At 61.3% G+C, this 10,967-nt stretch overlaps 1 protein-coding gene across 5 annotated transcripts; it reads left to right on the forward strand.

The window, feature by feature from the left end:
• Nucleotides 1-2,480: 2,480 nt before the first annotated feature.
• CYP21A2 (cytochrome P450 family 21 subfamily A member 2) lies at nucleotides 2,481-9,389 on the forward strand. 5 transcript variants are annotated; one of them, XM_071417717.1, is made up of 11 exons: nucleotides 2,481-2,773; nucleotides 3,126-3,215; nucleotides 3,746-3,897; nucleotides 4,366-4,461; nucleotides 4,734-4,841; nucleotides 5,520-5,606; nucleotides 5,949-6,134; nucleotides 6,835-6,995; nucleotides 7,088-7,167; nucleotides 8,028-8,131; nucleotides 8,729-9,018. In XM_071417717.1, exons 1-11 carry the CDS (start codon nucleotides 2,566-2,568, stop codon nucleotides 8,843-8,845), a joined length of 1,389 nt encoding a protein of 462 aa, XP_071273818.1. In that variant the 5' UTR covers nucleotides 2,481-2,565; the 3' UTR covers nucleotides 8,846-9,018. The 5 variants fall into 5 exon arrangements, with proteins under 5 accessions (XP_071273818.1, XP_071273814.1, XP_071273815.1 ...); XM_071417713.1 differs by lacking the exon at nucleotides 8,729-9,018 and having other exon boundaries at nucleotides 8,028-8,722; XM_071417714.1 differs by lacking the exon at nucleotides 8,729-9,018 and having other exon boundaries at nucleotides 4,366-4,407; nucleotides 8,028-8,722.
• The last annotated feature ends 1,578 nt before the right edge of the window (nucleotides 9,390-10,967 follow it).

A 10,967-nucleotide genomic window follows, 5' to 3' on the forward strand; every position in this document is an offset into this window, starting at 1 on the left:
ACTCTCTGGAACCCTCAAACCCCCTCCAGGCCCCCTAAATCCACCCTCGTACACCCCAGAGTGCCTGGGAATGCCGCCCCCCCCAGGACCCTCCAACCCCCATTAGATGCCCCCAAATCCACCCCAGGATCCTCCCTGGGGTCCCTCACCCTTCTCTGGATCCCCCAAATCCACCGAGATGTGCAAATATCTGCTGAGAAGCCCCTGGGACCACCCAAAACCACCCTGGGGCCCCCCTAAAGACTCCCTGGAGGCCCCTGGGACCACCCCTACACAAAGGCCCCCCCTCCACACTGTTCCAGCCTCACCATGTCCTTGCCTTCCCCCCAGCACATGGCCTTGTCCTCCCGCAGCGTCCTTGTGCACCTCCTGATGTCCTTGTGTCCACCCATCCCCCAGGGGCCTCCCATCCTGGATGTCCCCTGTGCCCCTTCCCCTGTGGTGACACTGGCTCCCTGTCCCATTGGGGGGTCCCTGGAGGGCTGTCTGCATGCCCCCAGGCTTTGTGTCCCCTTTCCCCACAGTGGATGTCCCCAGGGGGGGTGCCCTCCAAGTCTCCATGCTCAGGATCTCCCCAGGATGTCACCCCCTTGTCCCCCTTCCTGGGGTGTCCCCAAGGTCCCCCCAGGGTGACAACCAGCATGTTCCCATGCTCCCACCATGTCCCCAAGGTGTCCCCAGGGTGATGTGGCCCCAGACCAGGATGTCCCCATGTCTTGTCATGTCCTGATGTCTCCCACAGCCCCCCTCCATGTCCCCTATGCCCACCCACATAATTCCCAATCCTGTGCCTTCCACGACATCCCCCATATCCCCCTCATGTCGCCACATCCCCCATGTCTCCCTGTGTCCCCCAATGTTCTCTGTGTCCCCCTGTCTCCCCATGTCTGCTGGAGCTGCAGGGGGGGCAAGGGTGGTCCAAGGGGGACCCTTCTGTGGGGGTTGGGGGGGGGGGGGGGCTGGGAGGGTTCTATGGCACTAGGAGGGGACCTGTGGGTACTCGGAGTGTGGGGGTGTCCAGAGGGGCCGTGGCAGATCCTGGGGGTTCTAGGGGTGTCTCTGGGGGCTTAGGGAGGTCTAGGAGGACCTCTGTGGGTGCTAAGGGGTTGTTGTTGGGGCTCAGGAGAGCCCATGGGGGCTGAGAGGTTTGTGGGGAGGGGTCCTGTGGCCTCCATGGATGGGGGGCTGTGGGAAATGCTATGGGGGGGGCCGGGGCCCTTCCCCCAGGGGGAGGTCTGTCAGGGTATGGGGGGAGGGTACAGGGGGCCCACTATCCTCTTTGAGGGGTACAGGGTGTTTGAGCTGCCTGTGGCTGGATTTGAAAGGACCCTGTGCCCTGAGAGTGTGTTTAGGGGGTTTCTGCCCCTGGGAGATGCTGCCAAGGGGTCAGGGGTTGCTGAGGGGCTTCAGAGTGCAGGTGATGGAGGACTCATAACTGTTCTCACTGCCCACTGCATCCTCTTGCTCCCCAAGGACCTGCAGCTGGCCTGACACCTGCAAGGGCCCCAGAGGGGGAGCGTCTGATGGGGGACACCCCCGGGATCCCCACACCATGGCCCAATCCCTGGCACCCACCCACAGGGGCCCCCCTCCTGATACCTTCACATCCCTAATCCTATGATCCCTGGGGGATCCCCACATTGAGACATCCCCCACCTGGAACTCCCTTCTCAATATCCCTCCTGAGGGCCCCCACCATGGCATCCTGCAAACTCCCTGAGCAACACATCCCAGGGTGGGGGTCCCCTTCCTGACTTCAGCACTTCTCAGATTATTGTGGGTCCCCACCTGTAATCATTCCAGGACCCAGGAACTGGAGGGACATCATCCCCCAAGGGGACATCCCTAGGACTCACACTCTATTGGAGACCTCCCTCACTACTGCTGGACCCCAATAAATGTCTCTGATCCTCAAATGCTGCTGCTAGAGTGAGGGAAATTGGGGGCAAGTGCCCATGAAGGAGGCTCTGGGTGCAGGGACTTAAGGGGGGGTGGGAGCACCTCCACGAGGGCTGTGGGAATTGGGATAGGGGATATTTGGGGAGGTGAGGAGGAGGGTGAAACTTAAAATGTCCCCTTTATAAGGTGGTGTTTGGAGGGGCAGGGCTTGAGGAGGCACTTTTATAGTGGTGGGGTCATTTTGGGGGGTTAGGGATTAGAGGTTTGCTTTATGGAGGAATCAATGCATCAGGAGGCAGGGATCCTGGGGCAGGGACTACGGGTCTGTTTCATAGAGGATGGGGAGGATGGGGGGCTGCCTCCAGGGCCGGGGGGCAGGGCTCCCCTTTATAAAGGCAGAGCGGCCGGTGGGGGGCAGGGTTTGATGTGAGACGGGGCTTTGAGCCTCGTGTGTGAGGCCCAAGCCTCAAGAGGTGGGGTTTTAAGGGGAGCTTTTTATGGGGCTGGGCCTAGGGTCCACTTTTATGCTTACGGGGGAGGGTTGTCGTGGTGGGGTGCGTGTGCGCCACCTGCGAGGGGCAGGACTTAGGAGGTGGGGCTGCATGGGGCGTGCTTGCGGGGTTCCCCAATATAAGGGCTCTCCGCGCTGCCCCCCCCCCGCGGGCCATGGCGGCTGCGGCGCTGCTGCTGGGCCTGCTGTCGCTGCTGCTGTCGCTGTCGCTGCTGTCGCGGCTGTCGCGACTGTCGCGGCGCGGCGATGGGCGCGGCCCGCGCTGGGGCGCGCTGCACCTGCTGCACCCGCAGGGGGCGCTGCACCTGAGCCGCCTGGCGCGGCGGCACGGGCCCGTGCTGCGCCTGCGCGCGGGAGGTCGCGGTGAGTGCCCAACCGAACCTGCCCGGGACCCTCGAAGCCGACCCCGACCGAACCGCCCGGGACCCGCGAACCCGACCCCAGCCCAACCGCCCGGGACCCCCGAACCCCACCCCGGCCCAACCGCCCGGGATCCCACAGCCCCCCAAACCCCCCTCCTTGCTCCCCAGGGACTCTCCGGCCCCCCAACCCTGCCCTTTCTCCCTGCCGTGGGGACCTCTCCTCAAACCCCCCAAACCTTTCTTGGGGCCCTAATCCCCCGATGCTCCCCCCAAAATCCCACGCCAGGACTCCCCACTTGGTTTGGGATCTCCCCCAGTTTTGGAGTACCCCCAGCCCCTCCTCTTCCCTGCAGAAGTGCTGGTGCCGAGCTCGGTGGCGACCATCCGCGAGGCGCTGGTCCGGCACTGGGGGGACTGGCTGGGGCGCCCCCACAGTTATCTAGGTATGGGGGCAGGGGGGGCCGGTTGGAGGGGTTCCTGTGGGGTTTGGGGAGTATCCTGTGTGTAGTGAAGCCCTTCGGGGGATTTGAAGGGAGTCACTGTGTGTTTTGTGGGGTTCTCTGTGGGGCTTGGGGGGGGTCACTAAGGGTTTGGGGGGCCCTATGGAATGGCAAGGCCTTATGGGTTTTGAGGGCGTCCCTATGAGATTGAAGGGGTTGTTACGGAATTGGGAGGGGGTCCCTATGGAGCTGGGGACGTGGGTACTGGGGCGGGGGGGGGGCAGTTCTGGAGGGGTGGGTTGCCTGTAGGGGCTAGGGCAGTTTCTAGAGGTCTCTGCCCCACCAGACACACCCTTCAGGCTCCAGGGTGGCATTAGGCAGGTCCTATGGAGGGGGCGGCTATGGGGTTGAAGGAGGCTTTATGAGGTAGTGGGGCTCTGTAGCACACCCCTGGTGTATTGGAGGTGGGTCCCTGTAGGGGCTCCTCAGGAGGGGGTTTCTGGGGGTCCCTGACTGCTTCTGCCCAACGCCAGGGTCGCTGGTGTCACGGGGGGGCCGGGACCTGGCACTGGGAGGCCCCTGCCCTGGCTGGCGGCGGCAGCGGGGAGCAGTTCGGGGGGCACTGGCACGGGCTGGGGGGCGTCTCGGGCCCCTCCTTTGGCTGCAGGGCCAGAACTTGTGTGAGGTGAGATCCTTAAACCGACTTCTGCCCAAAATGATCCTCCTGCAACCCCAACACCCCCAAAACTGATCCTCCCTGCATTCTGAAACAGATCCCCACACAATATTGACCAGCAAAACCCTGCCCCATGCACCCCAAAACTGATACCTTGAACCCCACTCCCTTCACCCAAACCCCACCCATGCACCTTAACCATGTCCCCTGCATCTGAAAACTGCCCCCCCAACCCTGCCCCCTGCACTCAACCCCCAATCTCTGCGTCCCAAACCTGATCCCCAAACCCTGCACCCACACCACTGTCCCCCAAAACTGACCCACCCAAACCTCACCCTCTGCACCCTAAAAGGGCATTATCCCTGTGAGTCCCCAAAACTCCCTCAGAGCTCTGCACTTCTCTTGTGCGACCCCCTAAACCAGCCTTGGAGTCCCCCTTTATTTCCCCCGGGGCTCTCTCTAACCTCTTTCCCCCAGGAGCTGCGTTCACATGGGGAGGCCCCCCTGGACCCCTTTGAGGTGTTCACCTTCCACACCTGCAGCACCATCGCACGCCTCCTCTTTGGGGAGCTGGTGGGGATCTGGGGGGGGCCCAGGATGGAGACAGGGGTTTGGAGGAGGACCCCAGTTTTTATGGAGGCCCAGGGGCTTTGGGGGGACCCAGGAGTTTGTGAAGGGAACATCCAGCTGTTTGGGGGGACTGAGCAATTTGTGGGTGGGTGGCAGGGGTTTGGGGGCACACTGGAGTTTGAGGGGACCCGAATGTCTGAAATGATGTTGGGGGTGTTCTGGGAGATCCAGAGAGAATTGAGTACTGGGCAGTACATAGGTGTGTCCTCCTCCAGGTGCCCCCTCCAGGGGAGCTCCGGGCCTTCTCGCGCTGCCTGGGGGAGCTGCTGCAGGTCTGGGGGCACAGCAGTGTTCGGGTGCTGGACCTGCTGCCCCTGCTGCGGGTGAGCCTGGCAGCTCCTGGGGGTGGCTGTGGGGCTGTGGCCTTTTTGCTGCGTGAGGGTCTATGGAGCCCAGGGCTATAGAGCCCTATGGGGGCAATGAGGGAATTGTGGGGGACTACAGGGGGCTATGGGCCCTTGGGGGCCTGGGAAGGGCTGTGAGTCTCAGGAGGATTATGTGGCCCATGGGAGAGATATGGGGCTGGTGGGATTAATGGGGTTGGGAGTGAGGTTATAGGATCTGTGTGGGACTGGAGAAGGGTATGGAGGGCTGACAGGGAGCTTATAGGGTCCATAGAGAGCTTGGGTGGTGTCTGTGGCACTGGGAAGGGACTGTATAACACTAGGAGGGGAATTATGGTGTCTCTGTGGGGCTGGACGGGGGTTATAGTGTCTGTGTGGGGCCAGGGGGAGTGTTACAGGGTCTATATGGTGTTGGGGATCTCTGTGGGCCTGGGAGGGGCAGTTGTGGGGGCTCTATAGGGCTGAGGTGGGGTAAAGTGTCTCTATGGAGCTGAGGGTGCCTATAGGACATTGGAGGGGTCTGTATGGCCCAGGGGACCAGCCATAGGGCTTCTCTGGGGCTCAGGAGACTCAGGCAGGGTCTCTGGGGGAGGGGGTGTCTCTCTGAGGTCAAAGGTTTCTTGGGGGTGGGGGTCCCTATGGAGTCCGTGTGCCCAGGCCCTGCCCAACCCGGGACTGCGGAAGCTGCTGCAGCTTGTCCAGCACCGTGACACGTTTGTGGAGACCCAGATCCAGCGGCACCAGGTGGGGAGGTCCGGGGAGCTGGGGGGCAGCCTGGGGTCAGGAGTGGTGTGGTTGGAACAGAGCCTCAGGGGAGACCCAGCGGTTTGGAAGCTACATGGGGGTCTGGAAGGACCCAGGTTCTGGGTGGAAACCAGGAGTTTGGGGGGGTACCCAGGGGCTTGGGGGCACCCACATATTTTGGGGGGACCCAAGGGGATGGGAGGAGCCAGGGGTCTGGGAGGGATATAAGGTCTGGGGGAGGGCCAGGGGTTTAAGTGAACTTGGGGGTTTGGAAGGGACTCCCGTGTTTGAGGGCAGCTGGGGATCAGGAGAAACCCCCAACATGTGTCACCCCTTTGCCAGGCATGCCCCTCCCCTCCCCCGGACACAGTTCTGGGGGCACTGCTGGGGCGTAATCCTGGGGCACGGGGGGGCCCCCTGAGCCCCCCCCGGCTGCACATGGCGCTGGTGGACCTGTTCATTGGGGGCACCGAGACCACGGCTGCGGCTCTGGGTTGGGCTGTGGCCTTCCTGCTGCACCGCCCCGAGGTGAAACACGTCCCTCCATGTCTTCCATGCAGCCCTGGGGAGTCCTGTGTGTCCCCAGGGGTCCTGTGTCCCCCACCACATCCTATATGTGTTCCATATGTCCCTCATGTTCCCTTCTCCATGGATTTCCTGCTGCTCTGCCCCCAGATGATGTGTGGCACCCTGTGTCCCCTGTACAGTGCCAGGGCTTCATGTGTGTACTTGGGGGTCCCATATCCCCATGTGTGTCCTACATGTCTCCCATGTCCCCCTCCCCATGGCTGACACTGTGCCCTTGCACCACCCTCAGGTGCCACATGGATGTCTCAGACATTGCAGAGCTGTGTCTGTGTCCCCACGTGGCTCCTTGGTTTGGGGTTTCCATGGAGAGGTGGCTCAGGGTCTGGGGATAGAGGGTCCCAAGAGACAGATCTGGGGGCTCAGGGGTGTCCCCAAGGAGGAGGGAGGAGCAGGTTTGGGGTGGGGGGGGGGGGGGGGGGTTGGGTTCCAGGACAGGTTTGGGGAGTATCTGGGAGTTCAAGGGGGTTGCCAAGGGAGAGGGCCAGGCTTGGGGAAGGTTTGGGGTCCCAGGGGCAGGTTGGTGAGTTTGGGAGGGTCTGGGGTTCTGGGGAGTCGCCCTGTCATCCCATTGCCACTGTGTACCCCCTGGGATGCACTCCCTCCCCTGGTACCCCATGGCAGACATGGCACATCTGTGCAGCTGCAGGCGCGGCTGCGGGCGGAGCTGCAGGGGGCACAGGGACCACCCGGGCCAGGGGACGTGGGGCGCCTGCCCCTTCTTCAGGCCACCGTCAGCGAGACCCTGCGGCTGCGACCCCCTGCGCCCCTGGCGCTGCCCCACTGCGCCCTGCGCCACACCAGGTACCAGGGCAGGGCAGGGAGGAGCCGCCACCGGCCAGCCTGGGTGAGGGGCAACCACCAGAGAACAGGAAGGGACCGCCTGTTATCATCAGTAGGGTCCAGGAGAACCCAGCAGAGCCCAATAGACCCCAGCGAGTCCCACTAAGACCCATCAGGTCCCAGTATGGCCCGGGTAAGACCCCAGTAAGACCCAAATATGCAAAATATTTACCAGTAAATCCCAGAAGGGCCCAGTAGAAGTAGGGCCACAGTAGACTCCAATAGACCCATACAGCCTGGTAAGTCCTTGTAGGACCCAGTAGGCTTCAACAGACCCCAATAAATCCCAGTAAGACTCATTAGGTCCCAGTAGGCCCCAGTATAACCCCAGTACATTCCACTAGGCCCCAGCAGGTTCTGGAATGACCCCAGTAGACCCTAAGAGACACCCAGTAGAACCTAGAAGATCCCAGAATAGCCTCAGTAGGCCCCAGCAGAGCCCAGAAGATCCCAGCAGGAGTTCCCAATATATCCCAGTAAGTCTAAGGTAGCCCCACTAAACCCCAGTAGACGTTCAGTAGCCCCCAGAAAAGCTCACTATGGGTCCAGCAGTTCCCAGTGAGCCCAGTAGACCTCAGTATGGCCCCAGTAGACCTCAGCAGATACCCAGTAGATACCAGAGAGCTCCAGTAGGACTCCAGCAGATCCCAGTATGGCACTAGCAGATCCCACCCAGTATGCCAGTAGACCCCCAATAAATTCTAGTAGGTCTCAGTATGGCTTCAGTAGATTCCAGTACAGCATCCGTAAATTCCAGTAGGCACCCAATAGATCCCAGGAGACCCCAGAGAGCCCCAGCAGACTCCAACAGACACCCAATAACTCCCAGTAGCACCTACCAGATCTCAGTATAGACCCTGTAGACCCAAACAGACATCCAGTCATACCCAGTGAGCCCCCAGAGAGCCTCAGTAGGTCCCGGTATCGCCCATGCAGCTTTCAGTAGTCCCCAGCAGACCCCAGTCTATTTCCATGCACCTTGTCCCCTTCCAGTCTTGGGGGGCTCCCCGTGGCGGCCGGCACTGTCCTGGTCCCCAACCTGCTGGCAGCCCAACAGGACCCTGACATCTGGCAGCACCCTGAGGTCTTCCTGCCCGGTATGTGGATATGCCTGCACTCTGAGTGCCCCCCCGAACTCCTGGGTTTCCTCAAACATCAAACTGGGTTCCCCCAGCCACGGGGTTTTCCCTGATTCCTGGGTATCCTGGGAACACCTTGGTGTCATGAGTGCCCCCCCGATGCCTGAACCACCCAAACCCCACAGCCCCTCCCCCAAACCTGTGGTTCCCCCCCCCCATCCCCTGTGTACCCCCCAAAACCTGTTCCTCCCCTCTACCTCCCCCCCCCCTCCCCCCAAACCCCTGAGACCCCCCTCAGGTGTCTGAACCCTCTCCAAACAGGTGAATCCCCTTTGTCGTCCTGGGGTCTCCCCCGAGTCTTAAGCTCCCTCTGAGCCCCTGGGTCACCCCAAACCCCCATGTCTCCATTCTGAACCCCGAGGTCCAACCTGGGGAACCCCCAGGCTCCCTCCAAACTTGTGGAGGTCCGCCCCTTAGTCTTGGGTCCCCCCATCGCGCCTGCTCCCCCCAAGCCTGTGGGTCCCCCCGCACCCCTCGAAGCCTGTGGGTCCCCCCCGAACCCCCCAAGCCGGCGGGTCCTCCCGCACCCCTCGGAGCTGACCCGCTGCCCCCCAGAGCGGTTCCTGGCGCCGGGCGCCCCCTCGCGGTCGCTGCTGCCGTTCGGCTGCGGGGCGCGATCGTGCCCGGGGGAGGGGCTGGCGCGGGCCGAGCTCTTCGTGTTCCTGGGGCTGATCCTGCGGGAATTCCGTCTGGAGCCGGGCCCGGAGGGACTGCCGGGGCTGAGGGGCTCGCCGGGCACGGTGCTGCGCTGCCCCTCCTTTCGCCTGCGTATGGTGCCCTGCCAGCCCCGGGGCTTACCCTGACCCTGGCCTGACTCCACTTGACCATTTTATTACTTTTCTGAACACACTGTGATTCATCTGAGTTTTTTTTGACCCTTCTTGAATACACCTGACTTCACCTGACCCTGTGTGACACTGCCTGAACCTGGCTGACTGTGACCCCCTGACTGACCCCACCTGACCTCGGCCTCACCCCTGCCAACCCTATGCCTCACTTTGACACCGGCTATGACTCCAGCTGTGACCCTACCTAACCCCCTCCGACTCTGCCTGAACCCTGCGTGACTCCATCCCAACTCACCTGACACCTGACCACCTGATCCCTGGGTGCCCCCATTCAACACCCCAGATGCCTGGGTCTCCCCCGGATGCCAGGGTCAATGCAGTGTGGGAGGGCCCCATTTACCTCCTCCTAATAAAATTTGTACTTTTGACCTCGCAAGTCCCGGCTCTTCCTGGGACCCCCTAAACCTCTGGACGCCCGAAGCCCAGGCTTGCCCCCACCTTGACCGGCCACTCTCGGCACCCGCCACAGCCACAGCCCTCGGACAGCATCAGAAGATAGCGGTCTGGTTGATTTGCACTTCCCCGCTCCGCAGAGCCCTCCCCGGAGAGGCTGCGGTCCGGGTTGGGCTCGCAGCCCTGCGAGACACCGCGGGTCTGTGCGGGGCGCTGCGTTCTGCTGATCTGCCTGGCAACAGGTGACTCGAAGCACGAAGCGCTCTGATTGGCCGAGGCCTGGCGTATCTGGCAACCGATTGGCTTAGAGCTGTTGGGGGCGGGAGGGGAGTAGAGCGCCGTCCCCAGAGCGAGGGACTGGAGGAGCGGGCGCTGCAGGGTGGGGTGTCCACTCCGAACATAGCGAGGGAGCGGGAGGCCAGGAGCACTCCCTCGACGCAAAAACACGAGGGAGAGAACAGCGAGGAGGGGCAGCGAGGGGACGAGACCGCCCGCGCCCCCCGAGTCATGTGTCGAAATGGGGGCAACGGCAAGGGAGGGGGAGGCAAGGCAAGGGAACGGAAGGGTTGGTCGGTGAGGAAAGGCAAAGGAGGGAGAGGCAATTCAAGAGGGCAGCAATACAAGGCAAGGCAAGCGTGGGGTAGGTAAGGCAAAGAAAGGAAGGGTACGAAACGCTATGCAAGGGAGGGTTAAACAAGGCAAAACAACAGAGGGGAAGGCAAGACGACGAAAGGGAGGGGCAGGCAAGGGGTCCAGGCAAGGCAAGGGGAGGCAGTGGAAGCCAAGATAATGAAAGGAAATGGAGGGGTAGGCCAGGTAGGGCAGTGCAAGGCAACGGAGGGGTTGTTACCTGAACTATCCAGCTGCAGGATAAATGTTCAAAATAAACATTGGACCCTTAAGGGATTAGTCTGCAGGGTGCCGCACCTGTCCCGGGGCCCCCCGGCCCGCGGGTGCTGCCCGCAGCCCCCGCGCTCCCCCCCGCCCCGGTGACATAACTCAGGTTTCCCACAGGGTCCGCGTGATTTGCGGAAAAAACTCCACAACTAGTAAAAGTCGTGAAGAGGGTATGTATCTTTATTCAGCGTCGGACGCATGCAGGATAGCTCCTTAAAGAACATGCGCGCAATCCAAGAGTCCAAACTCCCCTTTGTCCCCCAGCCTATTGCATATGCATTAAGTTTCGCAATAGGCTCATGCATATTCATCGCATTACAATTAGTTCATATCAGTCCTTGAGCAGAGAGCTCACTGTTTGTCCGTTGTCTCCTGCAGCCTCAGTTTTGGCTTGCTTCTTGTTTCAAGGTCCAAGGGGCCCCTCTTATCTTCCTCTAGCTTGGAAGCTCACATTCCTTTCACCTTGTTTGAGTCAATTTTGAGAGCTACAGGCTTTTTTGAATACAGCAAATTTAACAGACTAAACAAGTTAAACAATTCAAAACAGCACATTCCACCTAAATCTGAAGTTGATTTCTAACCCAAGTTAATTCCTAACCCCATGTCTCATTCGACAGGAGAGGAGGGATTTTTAGGGATTTTTTTTTTTAGGACTA

The sequence above is a fragment of the Agelaius tricolor genome, unplaced genomic scaffold, assembly GCF_023055355.1.
Source record: "Agelaius tricolor isolate 1412-34295 unplaced genomic scaffold, bAgeTri1.0.p SCAF_70, whole genome shotgun sequence".
Classification (NCBI taxonomy): domain Eukaryota; kingdom Metazoa; phylum Chordata; class Aves; order Passeriformes; family Icteridae; genus Agelaius; species Agelaius tricolor.

Coding starts and splice junctions, on each gene's coding strand:
- CYP21A2 (XM_071417713.1), top strand. CDS start 2,566: ATGGCGGCTGCGGCGCTGCTGCTGGGCCTGCTGTCGCTGCTGCTGTCG. Junction 2,774..3,125: donor CCTGCGCGCGGGAGGTCGCG/GTGAGTGCCCAA, acceptor TCTTCCCTGCAG/AAGTGCTGGTGCCGAGCTCG. Junction 6,996..7,087: donor TGCGCCCTGCGCCACACCAG/GTACCAGGGCAG, acceptor TGTTATCATCAG/TAGGGTCCAGGAGAACCCAG.